General features: G+C 44.8%; 2 protein-coding genes across 6 annotated transcripts in view; both read right to left on the reverse strand.

The window, feature by feature from the left end:
* Positions 1 to 23,283, reverse strand: part of LGALS3 (galectin 3) — a 517,589-nt gene that overhangs the window by 200,354 nt on the left and 293,952 nt on the right. The gene's annotated exons all lie outside the window — the stretch shown is intronic.
* DAAM1 (dishevelled associated activator of morphogenesis 1) overlaps positions 1 to 23,283 on the reverse strand; it is a 319,681-nt gene that overhangs the window by 79,041 nt on the left and 217,357 nt on the right. For all 5 annotated transcript variants that reach the window (XM_068254408.1, XM_068254407.1, XM_068254409.1 and 2 more), the window contains exons 6-7: positions 11,976 to 12,070; positions 4,366 to 4,699 (exon numbers count right to left, since the gene is read on the reverse strand). In XM_068254408.1, the coding sequence (XP_068110509.1) occupies positions 4,366 to 4,699; positions 11,976 to 12,070 (429 nt within the window). The remainder of the gene's footprint in view (positions 1 to 4,365; positions 4,700 to 11,975; positions 12,071 to 23,283) is intronic.

A 23,283-nucleotide genomic window follows, 5' to 3' on the forward strand; every position in this document is an offset into this window, starting at 1 on the left:
TAGTAAAAGGATTATGGGTCGATTTTTTTTCAGCAGATTCTAACACTTTAATTATTGATTTCGGAGAGTTTATTGATCGAAGCAAGGTTGGAAGTGACAGAAGTTTTCGGCAACTATGTTGGGTGGCAGATTGATCAACATCTGCACAGGTTTGCACGACATCAGACAGTACACAGATACCAGAGCCTTCAATCTGAATGACTTTTGAAATGTTTTCAAAAATTCTGTTGAGGATTAAATTCTGCAATGAAACGAACCAACAGCATTCTTGATCAGGGAGGATCAACTGTCTATATAATCAGGACACAATCGCCTTGTGAATGGCTGCCTTATACTTATGGTAACCCTGGCCATCGCATTAACCTTAAAGTGTACATGAAGGAAACGTCCAGCAAATCATCTTAACAACTTGTTCTGAGTGTAACATCCATTATAGCAATCCCTTTCTTCCATAAGCAGCTTTCTTGAGCAGCATTTCTCCTCTTTAATTTAATTTTATTAATTCAGAAACCCCTTTTTTCATGCTAAGCTCAGGGCCAGTTCTAGAGTTTTTGCTGCATGGGGCAAATTTGTGAGGATGAGCCCCCATACCTAACCCCCCCCCCCCCCCCCCGAATTGCAATGATCGCACAGCCCCCGAAAATGTTCACCGCATGTTATTGCTGTGGTGAGCCCCCCCAAAAAACACCCTCAGTATAGGTAGGTAGCCAGGTATAGGTACCCCCAGTATTGGTAGCTAGGTACAGTTGCCCCCAGTATAGGTTGGACAGGCACTCCCTTCACTTCCTGTTTCTGCCTGGTCCTGTCCCCCAGACGTCTGCCGCCTGAGGAAGCCGCCTCACTTGGCATCATGGGCAGACCTGGCCTGGCTAAGCTGCCCCTTGGACAACAGCCATCCAAGGCAAAGGCCTTTGTTGCCTTTCCAGAAATCCATCCCTGACTGTGTGCAACCCTAACACTGATATCGTGACGTTTATTTAAAACTCACAATGGGGTAATTTTCACTTGCTGTACAAGATATTAAAATGAAACCTGGAAAAGTTCCTCTACTCCTTATTCCAGTAGATACAAAGTGGATACAATAATATAAACAGCATATGCTGCTTGTATGGAGAGGATTCTGACAAATGGTTTACTGGGGACGTTGGCTTCTTTTGACTACTGCCTGGAAAAAGCCAGAAATGTGTTTACACTTTTGTTTATGAAGCATCTAATTAGTGGTGGATGCTTATTTTCTACATAAAACTTTCTGCACAGACCACATAGCTTCATAAAAAGCTGCAAGTACAAATTAAAGAGCGCTGGCTGCTGGCAAATGGGACACTCCACACTGATGTCACCACCTTGCAGCGCTCAAGAAAACGAAACTTCTTGTGTCAAACTGCAGTGCGAATATAAACAGCAAGTATTTAAAGGACATGTGAACTAGCACAAAAAATGGATTTCTACTTCCCTGGGGCTACGCCCAGACACCCTCCTGCCATAGTGTGTCAGGTCCCTCTGGGTCCCCTTTTGTTGTGCCACTGCCAGCTCCGAAATATCTGCGACTGGAGCTCCAGTTGCGTCCACTGCGCATGCGTGATCCAATTCACAGGGGTGCCCACGATTGCGCTCCTGTCGCCGGAGGAGTCCTGTGCATGTGTGGTTAATTCTTTTGAGTACTGCGCATGTGCAAACCACTAATCTTGGGCATGCGCTGACGGGACCGCACATGTGCAGTGGGCACAACTGGAGTTTTAGTCGCAGATATTTTGGAGCGGTGGAGCCGACAAGCGGCGCAATGGAGAGGACCCAGAAAGCACTGAGAAACCTTACACACTAAAAAAGAAAGGGGGGCAGGGCTAGAAGGAGTCCAGGTAAGTAAAAATCTTTTTGTGCTAGTTCAGGTGTGCTTTAGTAAACAATTTAAGTACAGCCCCCTCCACATTGGTATAGTGAAGTATGTCCAGATGTCAAGCTCCATGCAAATCTAATCATTATAACCATCACACACAGCTTGACTGGCTGGTTCTACTCTCTCCACCCACTTAGTGACATCACTTTCTGCTATCTTCCGCTCGCCGGCATATGCATTCTAGCTGACATGGGGTAGGTGAGAGGAGAGTGCTGCCACAATGTGGTCAGAGGGTGGTAAAGCAGTCCACTGCATCTAAGTCCGGCTCTGTGCGACCTTGCAGACGGCTGGAACTACAGATAGACCTAGACCAGGCATGGGCAAACTTGGCCCTCCAGCTGTTAAGGAACTACAAGTCCCACAATGCATTTGCCTTTATGAGTCATGACTGTGGCTGTAATAAGACTCCAGCAATGCATTGTGGGACTTGTAGTTCCTTAACAGCTGGAGGGCCAAGTTTGCCCATGCCTGACCTAGACATTATTAGCAGAGGACATCGGCACCAATAAACCAGGTACTTTTCTTATGAAAAAGCTACTACTTAGGCAGCGTTCACACTTAATGTGAATTCTGTCCGCAATTCTGCGTTTTCTTGCTCTTGTTTTTCTCTTCTTTCTGAATGCTTTGCGTGAGATTTTCCGGAATGCGGATTTTCGGTGCATACCAATGGACTTCGTTTACATGAAGTTATATCCAATCATTTGCGTGTTGTTTTTGCTAACTGAAACTGATTTTTCTGCGTTTTCATTGACTCACATTAAATGCGATTCACACATCGCAAAATGTAACGTTTGATTTGGAAATGCAGAAAATTTGTAATCAGAAAATTTGCATAAAAACGCAATTTCAATCTGATGCCATTGAAATACATAAGATGTGCGATAAAACGCAAGTGTGAATGACCCCCTATAGGACACTTGAAGTGAGAGAAATATGGAGGCTGCTATATGTATTTGCCTTTAAAAGTGATACTGAGCAGGTTTTAAAATCACAATTTGTACTTACTGTACCTGGGGCTTCCCTCCAGCCCACCATAGCCCACAAGGTCCCCTGGCGTCCTCCTGGCTCCTCTCCCGGTCCCGCTGACGGCTCAGTTAATTGTCGACTTCTGCCTGAAGTCGCCAGTACAGTACGAGTCCCCACCGTGCACATTACGCGTCATCACGCCGGCCGGCATCAAAGTCCTGCGCATGCGCGGTTCTCTAACTGTGAATGGCACATGCGCAGGACTCTCACGACGGCCTGATGATGCATAATGCGCGCAGCAGGGACTCGTACTGACGACTTCAGACGGCAGTTGGCAATTAACGGAGCCGTCATCGGTACCGGGAGAGGAGCCAGGACGACGCCGGGGGACCTCGCAGCCGGGTTATGGTGGGTTGGAGGAAGCCCAGGTAAGTACAAATTGTGATTTTAAAACCTGCTCAGTATCCCTTTAAACAATGCATATTGCCTGGCTATCCTGCTGCTCCTCGGCCTCATGCAGCAGATCAGGTGTTTCTGAAATTATTGTCAGATCTGACATGTTTAGCTGCATGCTTGTGCCCGGAGTTATTCAGACACTACTGCAGCTCAATGGATCAGCAGGGCTGCCAGGCAACTGGTATTTTTTTTACAGGAAATAAATAGGGCAGCCTCCATATTCTTCTCAATTCAGTTGTCCTTTAAGTCAGAACATCCGACTGCCATGCTGTTCAGGGTCTATCACTGAAAGTATTTGAGGCAGAGAATCATCAGGATAGCCAGGGAATCTGCATTGTTTTAAAGAAAATAAAAATATCAGCCTCCATATCTCTCTCAGTTCAGGTGTGCTTTCATCATAAAGAAAGAAAAAAAATGTATCAACATAAATAACAAATACAATATATATTCTGACAAGTGCTACTTTTTAACCCTTGAAAATCTTCTGAAAAGTCAGGGGTCATCTTATATGCCGGGTGTCATTGATGCCGGGTAATACGCCCTGTCCTGTTACTGCCTCTCAGATCTCGCTGCTGAGGACTGTAGTGAAGCAGCACAGGAGCACATGTGTGAGATCTGAGAGGCAGAGAAGGAGGTTACTAGGATACAAGGGCGGGCCAGACAGGTGAAAGAGGCGTGTTTTATGGGCACAGCGCAATCTATTCTTCCATACTGCTCTGATCAACAGGTAGACAAGGAGAGCTGACCAATCCTCTTAGGGAGAGGGAGAGTTGACCAATCCAACCAGTCAATCGCCTATATACTGTTATATACTGGGTACCACATACAGTACAGCACCAGTATCTGTTCATACATAGCACCAGTATATTATTTAAGATTTTTTTTTGGGGGGTGTCCGTTGGCAGAGGGGTAGTCTTATACGGCGAGTATATCCCAAACTCTACATTTTAACTGGAAAAGTTGGGGGGGGGGGGTCGTCTTACACACTGGAATATACGGTACCTGGTAGAACGTGAAGTGGAGCTTTGAGGAGCAGCGCTGTGGCTTACCTGGAAGCGCGTTCTCTCGCTGGCATACTTCTGGTAGTGCAGCATGGCTTCCAGGACCTTCTTGTGTCCTCCAGGGACCAAGCAAACAGCACCCATGATTTCCAGCACGGCCACTTTAGTCTTGATGTTTTCCGTGGCCAGACTCTGAGCAATGACATTAATGCTCTCTGAATGGGCCAAGACGTGGGCCCGCCCCTGAGAGTTGTTCATCAGCGCCTTGATGCAGCCAATGAGAGAGGTATGTATTTGGGACTCCGCTATTTCATAGTCCATGTTTTTGAGGAAGTTCAAAATGCACGTTAAGCCGTCCATCTCTATAAACCGGGTCACAAACCTGAAAGAGAACACAAAGGATGAGAATGACGAGAGTTCTACATCAGTACCACAGATTTCGCAAAGGACAAGAATGACTTTTAAGCAAAGGAGAATGATAACCAAATATTTACTGTTAACCCATAAGCAACTTCAGCAGAGTTATCTCGTTTGAGATAAGTGCACTACTTTTGACTTCAGTCAGCAGAACTTCTTGTGCTGTAAATTCTTGGAATGCTTTGATCTCTCTCTCCTGATTTCACTTTCTATATTCCCTGCTACCCTCTTTCCCTGAAAATAAGCCCTGCCCTGAAAATAAGCCCTAGCTGGAATTTTGAGCATGCTTGAAATATAAGCCCTACCCTGAAAATAAGCCCTAGCAGGAGTTAAAGAGGAGGCCAGCAGGTAGAAGTCCTTTGTTATTGTCTCACACTGCCCCCTAGAGACAAGTGGCCATAAATACGCATTACAGCAATACTAATTAGAAGAAGGGAAATGTAGCAAATAAGAAATAAAAAAAATGTGCTAAAATAAATTGGAGTACTTGCAAACCTCTAAATAAATTGGCTGCTAAAGGGTTAAAGGACACTTGACGTGAGAGGGATACGAAGGCTGCCATATTTATTTCCTTTTAAACAATACCACTTGTCTGGCATCTTCTTGATCTTTCTTGCGTCAGTAGTGTCTGAATCATACACCCTAAACTAGTATGTAACAAATGCTGTCGAACATCTGAACTGCATGCCTGTTCAGGGTCTACGGCTAAAAGTATTAGAGGCAGATGATCATATAGTCTATGGCTAAAAGTATTAGAGGCAGATGATCGTATAGTCTATGGCTAAAAGTATTAGAGGCAGATGATCGTATAGTCTATGGCTAAAAGTATTAGAGGCAGATGATCGTATAGTCTATGGATAAAAGTATTAGAGGCAGATGATCGTATAGTCTATGGCTAAAAGTATTAGTATTGTATAGTCTATGGCTAAAAGTATTAGAGGCAGATGATCGTATAGTCTATGGCTAAAAGTATTAGTATTGTATAGTCTACGGCTAAAAGTATTAGAGGCAGATGATCGTATAGTCTACGGCTAAAAGTATTAGAGGCAGATGATCGTATAGTCTATGGATAAAAGTATTAGAGGCAGATGATTGTATAGTCTATGGATAAAAGTATTAGAGGCAGATGATTGTATAGTCTATGGATAAAAGTATTAGAGGCAGATGATCGTATAGTCTATGGATAAAAGTATTAGAGGCAGATGATTGTATAGTCTATGGATAAAAGTATTAGAGGCAGATGATTGTATAGTCTATGGATAAAAGTATTAGAGGCAGATGATCATATAGTCTATGGATAAAAGTATTAGTATTGTATAGTCTACGGCTAAAAGTATTAGAGGCAGATGATCGTATAGTCTACGGCTAAAAGTATTAAAGGCAGATGATCGTCTATGGCTAAAAGTATTAGAGGCAGATGATTGTATAGTCTATGGCTAAAAGTATTAGAGGCAGATGATCGTATAGTCTATGGCTAAAAGTATTAGTATTGTATAGTCTACGGCTAAAAGTATTAGAGGCAGATGATCGTATAGTCTATGGATAAAAGTATTAGAGGCAGATGATCGTATAGTCTATGGCTAAAAGTATTAGAGGCAGATGATCGTATAGTCTATGGATAAAAGTATTAGAGGCAGATGATCGTATAGTCTATGGATAAAAGTATTAGAGGCAGATGATCATATAGTCTATGGATAAAAGTATTAGAGGCAGATGATCGTATAGTCTATGGATAAAAGTATTAGTATTGTATAGTCTACGGCTAAAAGTATTAGAGGCAGATGATCGTATAGTCTATGGCTAAAAGGATTAGAGGCAGATGATCGTCTATGGCTAAAAGTATTAGAGGCAGATGATCGTCTATGGCTAAAAGTATTAGAGGCAGATGATTGTATAGTCTATGGCTAAAAGTATTAGAGGCAGATGATCGTATAGTCTATGGCTAAAAGGATTAGAGGCAGAGGATCATACAGCGAGGTAATGTGCAGTAAATAAATATGGCAGCCTCTATAGCCCTCATTTCAGGTGTGCTCTATGCGCTTGAACAAAGCGCCTCAATTGACCTGTCAAGACTTCTTGTTCTTTAATGAAATGGACTGTCTCTTCTCTAAACAATAGGGATGCTCAGGTGCTCACCTGTCAGTTGCAGTTTGCACTTTATATCTGGTCTCCCAGAATGCTCTGGGAGGAGAATTCTGCAAAACTAAACAGCCTAGGCTAAACATCACTGGGAGGGCGGGTTTACATATTAATACAGCTATATATAGATACCCTCTTTCCCTGAAAATAAGACCTACCCTGAAAATAAGCCCTAGTTGGAATTTTAAGCATGCTTGAAATATAAGCCCTACCCCGAAAATAAGCCCTAGCGGAAGTTAAAGAGGAGGAAGAGGCAGCCAGTAAGTGGGGACACAGCGGTGCAGTGCCAATCGCATACCTCCCAACTTTTTGAGATGAGAAAAAGAAACACTTAAGCCACACCCCTGCCATGCCCCTGGCCACGTCCTAACCACGCCTCTTGTCACGCATACCATAATGATTTCATAAGAAATATATGTGGTTTTATAATTGAAATCACACTGGTGCTTCCTATCCTGGTTCATTTTCCTTCATAGTAACATTTTACAATTAGTAATCTATCAATTTAAAGGTTGGGAATAAAGTTTAGAGTCAAACACATTTTTAGTACAGAAATATATATATTTACATAGAAAGAGGGACAAAGTCCTGAAAGAGGGACAAATGAGGGTGAAAGAGGGACAGGGCTCCCAAAAAGGGACAGTTGGGAGTTATGCATTCGGGCACTGATCCTTTCATCCCAGCACACAGCAAGGTTATCAGCTGTGTGCAGGGAAGACAGGGCAGGTGCCTGATCAGTACAGTAGCATACCTTCAAATCCATTAACATCACAGTACAAAGGAACAGGAAATGTTCTGCTGAGAGACACTTCCTAATAGAAATATAAGACATCCCCTGAAAATAAGCCATAAGTGTTTCTGAGGGCTCGTTCCCACTGTTGCGACGCGATTTCGGCCGCATTCCGACGCTTGTAAAAACGCATGCGGATGCGTTTCCACATGCGTTTTTACCCGCGATTTCGCCTGCGATTTCGCATGGCAGGGTGCCATGCGAAATTAACCATGACACTGCCAGGGCTAAATAAAATTGAAAAAGGTGCGAAATCGCACGCGAAATCGCGGGTAAAAACGCATGTAACAAACGCATGCGTTTTTACTATTAAATACATTAGCGGCGATTCGCACGGATTCCCGACGCAGGCGAAATCGTTGGCTCTTTTGTGCGTTTTTTTCACGCTGAAAAAAACGCACCTCAACAACGCTACAGTGGAAACAGGCCCATCCACTTGTATTACATGTGCGGATCTGCATGCGTTGGACGCATGCAGATTCGTGATAGTGGAAACGAGCCCTGATACTTTATGTCACTGCAATGCCTCTTTAATCTCTCAGCAGCAAAAAGAGAAGCTAGGCAGGGTCAGGATTACAGTGAGAGACTGGCTGATGCACCTCCCCTAGCTGCTCACTGGCCACCCCATGTGGTTGGTGATAGGATTGTTCAGTCCAACCTAATTGCACCTGAAATTCACACAGCCCACCAGGAAATGCAAATTAATAATATAGTTCTTTATAAATATGAATATAATAGTCCTATATAAAGCCAATCTCTCTGAGTTGCTGTGCTTTTTTCTGCACCTTGTAGTTGTAGCAATAGTGAAAGGTAATATCTAGCAGTCAGAATCTGACCATTCTATTGCCTGTGAAGCACTCAGTTAAGCAGGATTCTACCCATTACCACTGTATATGATTAAATATCTGAGGAGGATCTAATTACTTACTGAGGGAGACTGGATTGGCCGCTTGGGAAATATGAAAAACTTAAAGGATAGTTTCTAAAATACACAATGCACCACTAGTGAGTATGCAAATTATCTATTTTCGCCCCTGTAAGCCAGGCTAGCGTCCAGAACTGCTGGTGTATAGCAAGCCTATAGCTTTAACCACTTGCCGACCGCGCACTCATACCGCGCGTCGGCAAAGTGGCAGCTGCAAGCTAATTAATCAGGAAGCAGCCGCTCGCGCGAGCGGCTGCTTCCTGTCAATTCACGGCGGGGGGCTCCGTGAATAGCCTGCGGGCCGCCGATCGCGGCTCGCAGGCTAAATGTAAACACAAGCGGAAATAATCCGCTTTGTTTACATCCGTACAACGCTGCTAACAGTAGCAGCGTTGTACCAGATCAGCGATCCCCGGCCAATCAGCAGGAGCCTGTTAGATGCTACACAGGACAGATCCGTTCCTGTGCAGCCTCGGATCTCCGGGGAAGGGAGGGAGGAGAGGGAGGGAATTTCGCCGCGGAGGGGGGCTTTGAGGTGCCCCCCCCCCCCCCCCGCAACACCCAGGCAGGCAGGAGCGATCAGACCCCCCAGCACATCATCCCCCTAGTGGGGAAAAAAGGGGGGCGATCTGGTCGCTCTGCCTGCACCCTGATCTGTGCTGGGGGCTGTAGAGCCCACCCAGCACAGATCAGCTAAAACAGCGCTGGTCCTTAAGGGGGGGGGGGGTAAAGGGTGGGTCCTCAAGTGGTTAAATATTACATGTGCATGCTTTGCATAGTATTGAATATAATTTGGTTTGTGCTGCTCATCCCTTGGTATTTATTTAAATATTACAGAGCCCCACCAACCCCACATGTAGAAAGCCCATTTCAGGCTTTTGGCCCTCATCAGTATGTTGCAGGGATTGATATGGCTGTACGGGATAGGGGCTTGGACCAGTACAACAGAGTAACCAAGCAGCTCAGGGTGACCCAAACCACTAGGAATGTATAAGGGGATAAGAGAGACCGAAAAGCCTGTCTACTAATAAGCACTGCTTGGTGAAATTTGCCTTCTTAAAACAGAAGCCCGAAACAGGCTGTCTACATGTGGGGTTGATGTGGCTGTGTAATATTTAAAGCTATAGGCTTGCTATACACCAGCGGTTCTGGATGCTTCTCTGGTTTACAGGGGCGAAAAGAGATAATTTGCATATTCAGTAGTGGTGCATTGTGGGTAACCACAAATGTTCACTTATAGCTGAATCATTGCAAGTTTCCTTCCGTTTTAAAAAGGCAAATTTCACCAAGCATTGCTTATTAGTAGGAGGGCTTTTCAGTCTTTTATCCCCCTATACACTCCTAGTGGTTTGGGTCACCCCGCGCTGCTTGGTTACTCTCTTTCTAAAATAAATCGAGGTGTAACAACAGTCCCTGTGACCCCCCGCCATCAAGGAGAAGGGGGTAATCCTGTACAGAGCGGCAGTGGAGCGTCATACATGACTTTCTCCCATTGGCGATACAGGTCCTCTTCACTTCCTGTTCAGTTTACAAGTGCCGTGCAGCCTGCCAATCACCATTCTGCTTCCGTCCCTATCACATGACACAGCACTGAAACTGCGTGGCGATTGGCTGGTTGCATGGCACTTGCAAGCTCAAGAGGAAGTGAAGAGGGACCTGTATCGCCACTGGGAGTAGGTCTGCATCATATACAGGACCGGGTCCCCCTAGTGTGAAAGGGTCCTTTAAAGAGACTCTGTAACAAAATTTTCATCCTTATTCCTTCTATCCTATAAGTTCCTATGACTGTTCGAATGTGGTCTGGATTACCGCAGCCTTTCCTAGTTGCACAGTGGCTGTGTTATCTCTGTTATATGATCTAATCTTCTTTCAACTGTCGGCTCTGTCGGGCTAAGGCACTCAGGCTGGAATGTGCAGCCCTGCTTGTGATTGGATAGGAGCTATACACACCCTCTCCAGGCCCCTTGCAAGCTCTGTATGAGTCACACAGACCTACTCTCAGCCTATCACATGCTATGTCTTTTGCTTGTAAACACTGCCTAAAACTGGCAATTACAAGCCAGTATTGCAGCAGGGAGAGTCAGAAACAGCACAGAGGGGTCCAGGAGAACATAATGAATAGAATGGTATGCTTTTTATTGTAAGAATTTTAGAGTACAGATTCTCTTTAAGTAATGTGTTTTCTCCCATCCACATAAGGTTTGCAGATAGCACTGATTACCAGCTCTGCAATGTAGATATGGAGTATGAAGACTGTGCCCAGAGGGGATTATGGGAGCATTGCGTGTTGCCACGGGGGCGTGTCCTCAGCTGTCTTCAGTTATTTACAGCTGAGGATGGAATTCTCACATAGGCCCAACATTCCAGTAACAAGCAACGGCTAAACATCTTGTACTGAGAACAACTGATACCAAGAGACTTGTACAGGCCTAATGAGACAATGCAGGCTATAAATACTGACTGACAGGGTGCATATTTTGTCGCTTACCTCACTACAGCAAATACTCAAAATGGCTGAAAAAGTTGCAATGCACTTTAAGATTATATCTGGACAGTGAAAAAGGCAGTATTTCTGTCTTTGTAGCCAGGCTAACATCCAAATACTTTCCGTTTTAATCTGAAATTTTGATACATAAATTGCTGAATGAGTGTCATATCTTCTCCTTGCTGATCCAGATTTTACTTCACCTGTGACCTGGAGCACAGCGGTACTCTGGGAGAGGAGGTGTGGCTTAATATGCTTCCAATCAGGATGTATGAAAGGGAATATTTAAGCAGTCAAATCAATACAGGTAGACCCCAGTTAAATGAGATAGGGACTGTCGGTTCATTCTAAACCTGAATTTGTCTATAAGTCAAAACACTGTGCCATCTCTGTCCCCTGTACATCCTCTATGCACCCCCTTCCCTGATGCCTCCAGTGTCCCCCTGTGCAGAGGCGTATCTAGAGGGGTGCCCCTGTGCCTGTCCGTCACTCAGACCTCAGATCAGATGAATCCTGTTATCTTGAGAACATGACTACTTAACCCATGTATGTAGGCCACACTTGACTTAGTGTTTGTGTGAAAAAAAGAGGACAGAGAGGGAATAAGAAGAGATATTTCCCCCCAAAAAGTAACTTCAGCAATTTCCCAAGCCCCCTAAAAAAACAGGGGGGGGGGGGGGGGCGCAATTTCAGTATTTGCCATAGGCTCTATGCGGCATTGCTCAGCTGCTGAGAGGAAATGAGTGGGGTCACAGAGCGGATGGGATCTCCGCATCACAGGATTGGCTGGACAGACTTACAAATCTATTGACAGGTACAAGAATTCACACATACTCCTTTTGAACTTTGTATTTGGCCATTTGCCTGGAGTAAAGCGCTAGGATTTCTAGGAATGCAGTTACCTCATGGGCTTTGTCCTCAGTGCAGTCTTCAGACTCTCTATGGTTTTGTTTCTTTCATACTCATCTTCCTTCTCCATTGCCAGCAATGTTCTCCTCTGCAACAAGGGAATAAAGGAAGTTAATTGCTTGTTCATTAACAGTTTAACATATCAGCGAGTGGAGGGAAGAACTCCGACAGCACGGGAGGAGCCTGACTGACTCCACAGACACAATCATTCAGTCACAAAGACAGGGGCATAGCAACAGGGCTGGAGCTACCATAGGAAAAAATGGGCAATTGCCCCAGGGCCCCAGAGCCTGTAGGGGCCCCCAAGGTGTCCCTCCCTCATATTAACTGTTGCTCCCCAGGGAGTCTGCAGAGTCTGTTAAGTTGGGAGGTGATTGGGGGAGGGTCAGCAGCCAGCTCAGGGGCCCAGGTGGGAAATTTGGCTGCAACAAAGGGCCTCTAATGCCAATTTTTGGTTGGAGGGAGGATGCCTGTTGGGGGGCCCCCAGGCTAATTTTGCCCTAGGGCCCCATTGTTACTTGAACCGGCCCTGCATAGCAATAGGGGATGCAGAGGTTGGGACTGTACCAGTGTCCTGTACTAAAGGGGCCCACAGTATTAGCTCTTTAATGGTGCCATGTTGATAAAGATCACCTCTAAATATGCTTTGTATAGTGGTAATCTCTCTGCTTACACCTCTCATACTGTGGCTGTCCTTGGCAGGTTTTGGGGCGCCATATGAATGGTTATATATAGAATGCTTGGAAGGTCCATTGTAAAACTTGCACTGGGGCCTTAAAGAGAGTCTGAAGCGAGAATAAATCTCGCTTCAGACCTCATAGATAGCAGGGGCACGCGTGCCCCTGCTAAACCGCCGCTATCCCGCGGCTTAACGGGGGTCCCTGATCCCCCAAATCCCCTCCGTAATGCGGGGGAGCGCTTCCTGGTTGGGGCAGGGCTAACCGCCGCAGCCCTGCCCCACGCGCGTGTGTCAGCGCGTATCTCCGCCTCTCCCCTGCCCCTCTCAGTCTTCCTTCACTGAGAGGGGCGGGGGAGAGGCGGCGATGCGCCGCTGACAGACGCGACTGGAGGCAGGGCTGCAGCCGTTAGCCCTGCCTCCAGGAGCGACCAAGTCTGCGACCAAGTGTCGCAGTGGGGGGTTTGGGGGTCAAGGGACCCCCGTTTAGCGGCGCTATTGCGGCGGTTTAGCAGGGGCACACGTGCCCCTGCTAACTATGAGCTCTGAAGCGAGATTTATTCTCGCTTCAGAGTCTCTTTTTAAGCTCCTAAGCTATGCCACTGATAACTGCAACATCGCCAATAACATGAAAGCAAGCATGAACTGCATATGTACATTTTTCCAGGGCTGTGGAGTCTGAGCAATTTTGGGTGCCTGGAGTCGGGAAAAAATGCACCGACTCCGACTCCTAATGAATTTAAACTGTAATTAAAATAGAAAATATGATAAAATGTTCTATTCCTCAGATAAGAGTCTTCATAAATAATTTATACATACAGTAATAGCTGTGCTTAGTCCACAAAAATGAAATAAACCAATCAACAAATAGTTACTTGTGCTGCAGTCCCCATATTTTTAAAGTCAGATACACATATTTGATTGTAACTGTATATATAATGTGTACACAGAATCTCTTATATATACTAAATAACATCTATGCTGTAAGTATAAAGCCTGATGTGTAGCCGTGTCACTAATAGAGATGGTCAATGAGATGGAAATAATTCTGCGTTGATGCTGATTTATGCAAATGTATGCACTCTCTCATGAAATGAAATAATTTGATATGTTGTTAAAATTTGGCTTGGGGACTACAAATTAAAGGGTACCTGAGACGGATGAAAAGAAAAGTTTTATACATACCTGGGGCTTCCTCCAGCCCCCTTCAGGCTAATCAGCACGTGGAGCAGCACGTGGCCAGACTGGGCTGACTGGCTGAATTACCGGGACTCATGGCAGAAGATCCAGGTGGCGGAAGGAGGACAGCGAGGGACTGATTAGCCTGAAGGGGGCTGGAGGAAGCCCCAGGTATGTATAAAACTTTAATTTCATCTGTCTCAGGTTTACTTTGTTACACAGTAGTACTATACTCTACATATGCACTCCCCACAGAGCTGCAGGGAATCCACTGAGAATGTTGTGCACATTGAACACAGAGGTGTTGTCTATCACCCATAAACCTGGTTCAGATTGTGCATGAAGAATGTGTAATAGAGGAAGAATCTCCTCATTCCCCTGCAGAGTACCTGCACATCACTCTTACATGTACCCACAGTTACATTGCCTAGGGCCTGATAGATGTTCTTTGTTCCGGCCTGTACCTTTTACAAGTACTCTTACCAAGGACTAGTTTTAGTCTATGACTAAAAGTATTAGAGGCAGAAGATCAGCCAAATAGCCAGGTAACTGGTATGGTTTAAAAGGGAATAAATATGGCAGCCTCCATATCCCTACAGATGTTTTTTAAAATTTATGTTACATACTTTCAATCAACAAGATTGTAATACTCAAATTAGAGGAGTCGGAGTCGAGAAGTCCTAAACTGAGGAGTCCGAGTCGCATTTTTCCATTATCAGCAAGCAATATCATTTCTGAATGTTACCAAATATGTGCATCAGACTGTGCTACTTGAATTCTACGCCCTGTTTGGGTCCTGTTATCCCTGCCAGGGCGTAGATTTCTATTAGCCCGCCGATTGCACCGCTCTCCCGCCCGCTCCTCCTGCTGTCAGTATGACAGCACAGCCCTGAGAGCCAATCAGGAGACGATTTTATTAGATTTTATTGATCACTGTGAGACAATTGGCAAGCAACCTTAAAGAGAATCTGTATTGTTAAAATCGCACAAAAGTAAACATACCAGTGCGTTAGGGGACATCTCCTATTACCCTCTATCACAATTTCGCCGCTCCCCGCCGCATTAAAAGTGGTCAAAAACAGTTTTAAAAAGTTTGTTTATAAACAAACAAAATGGTCACCAAAACAGGAAGTAGGTTGATGTACAGTATGTACACACATAGAAAATACATCCATACACAAGCAGGCTGTATACAGCCTTCCTTTTGAATCTCAAGAGATCATTTGTGTGTTTCTTTCCCCCTGCATCTCTCATGCACTGAAGTTTCAGGCTGCTCTTTTCTTCCTGAAAACAGCTTTGCCCTTGTCTGAATTTCCTCAGTATGTGAAAGCCCAGCCAGCTCAGAGGACGATTTATCCAGCTTGTAAAAGAGAAGAGAGAAGATGCCCTAATCTAAATAATACACAGGCAGTGTGCATAGAGGGGCCTGGAAGGGGGAGTTCATAGCAGAACCACAACACTGAAGAACTTGGCAGCCTTCCAGACACAGGCTGACAAGTCTGACAGGGGAAAGATACATTGATTTATTACAGAGACTGTGATAGCAGAAAGTGCTGCAGTAAGCCAGAACACATTAGAATAGCTTTTGGAACTTGTAGGATGATAAAAAACAGGATGCAATTTTTGTTACGGAGTCTCTTTAAGGCTGTCAATACAAACAAAACCCATATTATAAGCTTATTACAATTAAGATGTTAAGTTAATCGCATTCAACATTTAAGAGAGGAAAATAAGTTAAAAACAGCAAAAATCTCATGAACTCCCTATACAGGAATGGAGAGCGGTTCGTGGTTGCTGGCCGATGTCAGGACAGATGGCGGGAATTTTGCGCCCGGTTAAACCATCTGCCTCTGACACAAGTGGAGACACTGATAACACTCATCCGGATTTGGCATTAAACATTGATCTCTACCATGCAGACCGCCTTCATCTGCATAAATATTCTTAAAGGGACCGTTTAGTAAATTTAGGCAATATAAACCGATCGGGGGATGGTGAGGTACAGAATCCGACAATGACTCCAGTGAAAAGGACACTACTAAATTATTTTTTGCTCTAAACATACAGCCAGGAGAAATACTACTGTACATAAACGCAGGCATACAACACAAGTTTACTACTTGATTCAGCAAATGAACAATCTCCTCCAATGATTTCAGCATTTATTGCCCAGCACCACTTAGTTTCCATCATATTTTCAACAGGAATACCCTCAAACATCTGCTGAAATGCTGCCACTAGAGCTGGGGGTGTGGTTCAGCCACATCACTAGATGGGAGGAGTAGAGTTAAACCGTTTTTACACAGATCAATTTTTATCCAAGCAAGTGTGAGCCGGGCCTAAGATGCACAATAAATTACTTTTTTTTTCTACATCGCCGTTACTAAATCTGACAGGCTTTGGACTAGTCAATCTCCACATGGGCAGGGCCGGTTCTCTTATGAAGCAAGGTTATACACTTGCATCAGGCGCAGAGATTACAGGGGCAGCATGTTTGTACTGTGTTCACACTTACAGCATGCAGTCAGAGTAGGAGGAGAAACGAGAGGAGGGCGAGGTGAAGAAGTCATCATTGGGGAAAAGCAGCTTCTTGTGCTGTGTGAGGAGTCTGACAGTGAGTGAGGAGGGGGGAGGCAGGAGAGCAGCAATGTTTTATTTGACTTGCACAGCAGAAGGGAGGAGGTGGCACTGTCGTCCTCACTGAGGAGAAGGCACATCCTGACAAGTTTGCCTCAGGCAGCGAAAAGTTTAGAACCGGCCTTGCTCATGGGGGATTCTCAGTATTTCCCTTATTCTATACAAAAGCATGAAAGGATATACACAAAGATGCGGCCCGGCCTCTTTACTCCTTTGCACACTCTTCTGGCAGTTGGACTGAACAAGTCCAAGTCCTGAAAATAAATGGTGGACTAGTCCAGAACCTGGTAAATTTCTACTGCCTGCTGTAAGCGACAGAAATATAGGAGAGAAGTAACCTATAGTGCATTTACTCTGGAGCAAACTTACATCATGAACATATGTATTTTAAATTTTGTAATTTTTTGCTATAGTGGTCCTTTAAAGGACCACTGTCGCGAAAATCTTAAAATTTAAAATATATGTAAACTTATACAGTTAAGAAATACGTTTCTTGCACAGTAAAATGAGCCATAAACTACATTTCTCCTATGTTGCTGTCACTTACAGTAGGTAGTAGAAATCTGACAGAACCGACAGGTTTTGGACTAGCCCATCTCCTCATGGGAGGTTCACAGGGATTTCTTTGTTTTCAAAATGCACTTAGTGAATGGCAGTTGCTCCGTCCAACTGCCAAAATATTGTACGGCGAGCAGGGAGGCTGGCCAGCATCATTGTATAAATCTTTTTCAGGGAGTGTTTTTATAAAGAATAAAGGCCATGCTGAGAATCCCCTATGGGGAGATGGACTAGCCCAAAACCTGTCGGTAATGTCAGATCTCTACTACTTACTGTAAGTGACAGCAACTTAGGAGAAAAGTCATTTATGGCTCATTTTACTCAGGAAGAAGTGTACTTATTTGTTTGTGTTTTATATTTTAAGATTTTTCTTCTTTAAGCAAAAATAAATACAATAACACTATAGCCATGTATTCCTAGTTAGCTATATATATATTCAGCACAAACAAAATGATTGGTGGGGACAGGAGAGGTTGCAAGAAGACTGGGGCAGTTACCGGTATATGGCACAGTATGATCTCAGTTGGAGCACTTCTCATTCATTTTACCAGCCGGTTTTATTGGCTAGTTGGTGTGTGATGTCCTAGTCTCATTAGTCCTGCTTGTTCTTCCTCCACTGGCTCTACAAAGATCTTTTTAATGAACTAGGTTTTCGAAAAAAGGCAAAAAAGAGGAAAGCCATCAATTTTTCAGAGCCTGTGAAAGAGTTACTCCCGCCCCTCTTGGCGATTAGATTCATAGCATGATATATGAGGCATATTACCCACTGAGACATTAGAGGTTATGATGCTAATACAGCATGAAACAAAATGTCAGTTTGCGTTATTAAAGAGCAGGCAGAACGAGATCTGAGCGTCCGAGCAGATGGCCGAGAAATATCAGGGGACGTATTAAGCAGCGGTGACCACACTTGTTGCTGTAATTAAGCTCTGAATAACCCCTGCCCCCGATACAAACAGGCATAAATAGGTAAATACACATATGGGCAATGCACACGATTGAATGCATATGGAAGGGATGAGGTAGTTGCAGGACTTCATCAAACCAAACGTTTTCTTCAAGAACATAAAAGCAACAGAAAACCCAGCCAGAGTTTACTGAATCACTGGGGGTCCTTAGTGTCATCCTGTTTTCATAAATAAACCCAACAGAACTCTAACCTGTACGTGGCAGAACCACATGCATCAATAAGAAGAGACAAGCTACATACTACCAGAGGCCACCAGCAATACAATAATACAATACAATAACATTTCTATAGCGCTTTTCTCCCATAGGACTCAAAGCGCTTAGGCTCTCTCAGATTCAGTAATTAGTAGGATGAAGTATTCACACAACAAAAGTTATATTTCTGCAAATGCCAAACTGAACAGGTGGGTTTTCAGTCTGGATCTAAACACGTCCAGGGATGGAGCTGTCCTGATCTGTTGAGGTAAGGAGTTCCAAAACGTAGGGGCAGCATGACAGAAGGCTCTGGGACCAAAAGTTTCCAAGTGGACTCTGGGTATGACTAGATTATTAGAACCTGTTGATCTGAGAATGCGGGGATTGCTACGCAGCTGCAACATATCTTTCATGTATCCAGGGCCTAAATTATTCAGGGATTTAAATGTCAGTAGGCCGATCTTGAATAGGACCCTCCATTCTATAGGTAGCCAGTGAAGGGAGTGCAGGACTGGCGTTATGTGGCAGTGACGGGGTTGGTTGGTTAGCAGTCTGGCAGCAGTATTCTGTATCAGCTGTAGTCGGTACAAGACCTTTTTTTGGAAGGCCAGTGTAGAGAGCATTGCAGTAGTCCAGTCGGGATGTGATGAAGGCGTGGACTAAGGTTGGCAGATCTTCTGGGGGTATGAGGTGCTTGATTTTTGCAATGTTCTTCAGGTGAAAATAGGATGATTTCACCACAGCAGAGATTTGAGTTCTGAAGTTTAAATCCCAATCAATTAGAACTCCCAGGCTACGCACATGATCAGAGCTGCGCAGATCCGTGCCTCCTATTCCCAGTGGTGAGGACTGCAAGTTAAGTTGTTTTGTTATCATGCTCTGCCCTCCTATCAGAAGGACTTCAGTTTTGTCTGCATTTAGTTTCAGCCAGTTGTCATTCATCCATTGCTGTAGTTCACGTAAGCAGGCGTTTATAGTTAGAGTTGGGTCTGTCACACCAGGCTTGAAGGAAAGATATAGTTGAGTGTCGTCTGCATAGCAGTGGTATGTCAGGCCATGCAATACACCTAAAAGCATCTAGGAGAGGCCACCAGCAACATATCGGTAACTAATAGCATCTACAATAGGTCCTCCGGAACATACTAAGCAATAATGGGAGGCAACCAATAGCTGAAAGCATCTACGAGAGGTCTCCAGCAACATGGGTACGTAAAAGCATCTAGTAGAGGTCAACAGCAACATACCAAAACCTAAAAGCATATTAGGGCTGTGGAGTCAGAGTCAAGGAGTAGGAATCAAAGCAGTTTTGTGTAGCTGGAGTCGGACTTGAAGTCAGCAGTTTCATTAACTGAGGAATCTGAGTTGGAGTCGGATGATTTTTGTACCAACTCCACAGCCCTGTATGAAAGGTCACCAGCAACATACCTACAAACATCATTAAGATCCTTATGAACAGTCCATTCAAAAAGGTTTGTAGACCCTTTACTTTTTGGTATTTTTTAGCCTTATGATTAAGATTTTACCTTACTGAGCAACATGCTACAACCAAGAATTAAGAAATTAACATATACGTCTATCAATGTTTGCTATTTTTTACAATAGAAACATAAACCTGAATCATCACAACAGTTCTTTAGACTCTCACTACTCAGTCGAATCAGCTACAGCAATTGCAGATGGAGTTTTTATGGGTATGATAGGACAAGCCTCATGGACCTTAATCTGGGGATTTTCTACCACACTGCTGATCCTCTTTAGGTGCTTATCATCCAACATTAGAGTGACAGTTTGGGGCAGGAGTCCTATGCTTTGTGGCAATGGAGATGAAATAAGTGGGCACCCATCCAACCCTTATGCAGCTGCGAGCAAGCAAGCATCGGGCGACACAAAACTGCCATTAGCTGCTCTGCTACCTTCCATGGCACCCACCTATCTACACTTTAGCCAGCATCGTGTGCTGGCTTGTGATGTTAAGGTGCCCATACATCTTTTGATCAACCAAGAGACAGATCTCTTTCTGATCAAATGTGACCGGAGAGAAAACAGTCTGCTGCCCATACACCGCAGGCCAATTCCCGATTGATTTCAGCGTTTCGGCCTTGTGACGCTGCATCCACCAACCCCCGTGCTGTCCCCCTAATGTATAATGCTCCCCCCCCCCCCCCAACAGAGTATACTTTACCTGCCTGTGTTCGCCACTGACTCCGTCCGCATACACGCACCCCACGTGGTTGCCGGTGAATGCGTAGGTGCGTGTGATGCCATACAATCGCCCACGTTACACAAGCAAACACATGGGGTGCGTGTATACAGATGTAACCAGCAGTGGACATGTGCATGTGCACTGGTGGACTGCAAAGTGCACGGGGAAGGGGGGGGGGGGGATTGGAGGAAGCTTACGGAGGCGGGGAGGTAAGGGACGTAGGCGGGGAGCGGCGATATAGAGCAGGGGGCGAGCGGCAGTGACAGGCAGCACAAAGGTAAACACCCAGCTAGCGACAAGCTGCATGTCGCTAGCATGGCGTGTTTTTTATGGGGGACAGCAGAGTACAGACACAGAGGCTGGTGATAGTATGCAGAACCAGCCTCTGCATCCTAATAGCATTCTTCAAACCCATCTCGGGTTCTCTTTAACCAGTACACTATCCAGACATCAGCCATGCTGCAGCCCCCTTTCAAAACTCTGCATTCGCTCATGACGGCTATACATACACAAGGCTGGATTTCTACTTTCTGTGCCCTAGGCCTAGTATGCTGTGGCTCCCCTTTCTTGTGCAGCAGCACCCCTCCCATTCCATGTGCAGCCCCCTCTTCCATGTGTACAGCAGCCCCTATCTTTCATGAAAAGATCCCTTGAGCATTCATTTCCCTTTTTCACGTGTTACTCCTCATTTTCAGCCTCCTTTTTCATATGTTAAATCCCTTTCATGTCCAGGTGCCCACCTTAAGCTGCAGCCGCCCAAGGCCTGGGCCTCTTTGGCCTTTCCAGAAATCTTGCGCTGTACATACACGCTATTCTACTATAGCTGAGCATAGCGTACTGTTCATTGACGAGGGAAAGAGGGATGATAGGGTGGTGCACAAGCATGTGGCTTCCCTCAGGAAATATAGGTAAAAACTAAATTTGGTTATTTTTTTATTGGGGGGGGGGGGGGGTCGACACGTTAGCTGGACACCAGCCAAGATGGGTCCGAATGAATTGTCTAGTGTGTGTACAATGCTTTGGGCTCTGCGAGGCTGAAGGGAACCCCCTTGGTGGACAGCTGTTCTCACATTTCTCCAGGGGTGTTTATGAAAGTGTTCTGAAGCTTTGGCAGCTGGACTTAGCAACTGCCGTTCAGGAAGTGCTTTTGAAAACAAAGAAAATGCTGAGGATCCCCCATGAGGAGATGGACTAAAACCTTTCAGATCTGAAGGATTTAATCAACTTAAATGACAACAATGTAAGAAATAATATATTTTTTGTGCATTTTACTCTCAAACAAATGTATAGTTTAAACATTGGCATTTTGAAGTTTACGATTTCTCGCGTTCGTGGCTCTTTAAACACACATAATACAATACAGAAACAGCAGGACAATTTGCTGGGCACAAAACAACAAATCTTCCACTTTAAATCTAACTGAAGCAAAAAATAATAATAAAAAAAATGATATAATGAATTGTATGTGTAGTGCAGCTAAGAAATAGAACATTAGAAGCATAGAATTCTTATATTTTTATTTTCAGCTATATAGCTTTTTTTCTTTATAACTCTGCATTACACGGACACAGTTGCAGTTTTTAAAACAACACTTTGAGCTCAGTGAGCTGTGCTGCAACAGGCAGCTTACAGGGCCAATCAAAGTGCAGGAATATCGTACTTTGAAGTTAGTGGACTTGGGGCGGGATCTGTGGAGCGCTCGTTAGGAGTAACGAAGCGCCCTTTACAATATCTAAGCACAGCGTAATTCCACTGCGCACGCTATGGCTGCCATAGCGAGTGCAGGCCATTATAACACTCTGCACTCATTAAGCTGAGTAGCGCATCTTAGCGAATGAAGCCATTTGTCTTTTAAGCTATAAAAAAAAAGCAGATATAATGAACCTTTGAGCTTTCCTGCAGTAAAACCTTATCTCAAGCAGTCTCTCGCTGTTTCTTGGCTCCAGAAAACCAATGGGTCAAATAGTTCAGAGAAGCTCTTTTGCATAGATAAGAACTGAAGTTTTTCTATTTTTTTTTTAAAGGAATACTGTAAGGGGGGGGGGGGGGGGTCGGGGGAAAAGGAGTTGAACTTACCCAGGGTTTCTAATGGTCCCCCGCAGACATCCTGTGCCCGCGCAGCCATTCACCGATGCTCCGGCCCCGCCTCCGGTTCACTTCTGGAATTTCAGACTTTTAAGTCTGAAAACCACTGCGCCTGCGTTGCCGTGTCCTCGCTCCCGCTGATGTCACCAGGAGCATACTGCGAAGGCCCAATATGGTCTGTGCCTGCGCAGTACGCTCCTGGTGACATCAGCGGAAGCAAGGACACGGCAATACAGGCGCAGTGGTTTTCAGACTTTAAAGTCTGATGTTCCAGAAGTGAACCGGAGGCGGGGTCGGAGCATCGGTGAGTGGCTGCGCAGGCACAGGATGTCTGCGGGGGACCATTAGAAGCCGCGGGTAAGTTCAACTCATTTTCCCCGGACCCCCCTACAGTATTCCTTTAAGGTGGCCATACACTTATAGATTTGCAGCAGATTCGACCATCAGATAGATTTCTGTCAGATGCCTGTCAAGCCGAATCTGACAGGAATCTGATGTGTGCCACACATTAGGAACAGATTTCCATTAGATTTCAGTATGAAATCCATTGGCAATCTATTAAAAATCGAGCTAAATGCATTATTGCACCATTCGATCCAATGCGATTCTATGGGCCATCGATCTGCTGCCAGCAGCAGATCGACCTAGATTTTCCATCCTGTCAGATAAATCAAATCGATCAAAATCGGCCGCAAATCGATAGATTTGATAAAATCGAATTCCAATCGATCAATTCCATAAAATCGATCGCTGGCAGAAATTGACTAGTGTATGGGCCCCTTTAGCTGTACTACACATA

The sequence above is a fragment of the Hyperolius riggenbachi genome, chromosome 9 (assembly GCF_040937935.1).
Source record: "Hyperolius riggenbachi isolate aHypRig1 chromosome 9, aHypRig1.pri, whole genome shotgun sequence".
NCBI classification, from domain to species: domain Eukaryota; kingdom Metazoa; phylum Chordata; class Amphibia; order Anura; family Hyperoliidae; genus Hyperolius; species Hyperolius riggenbachi.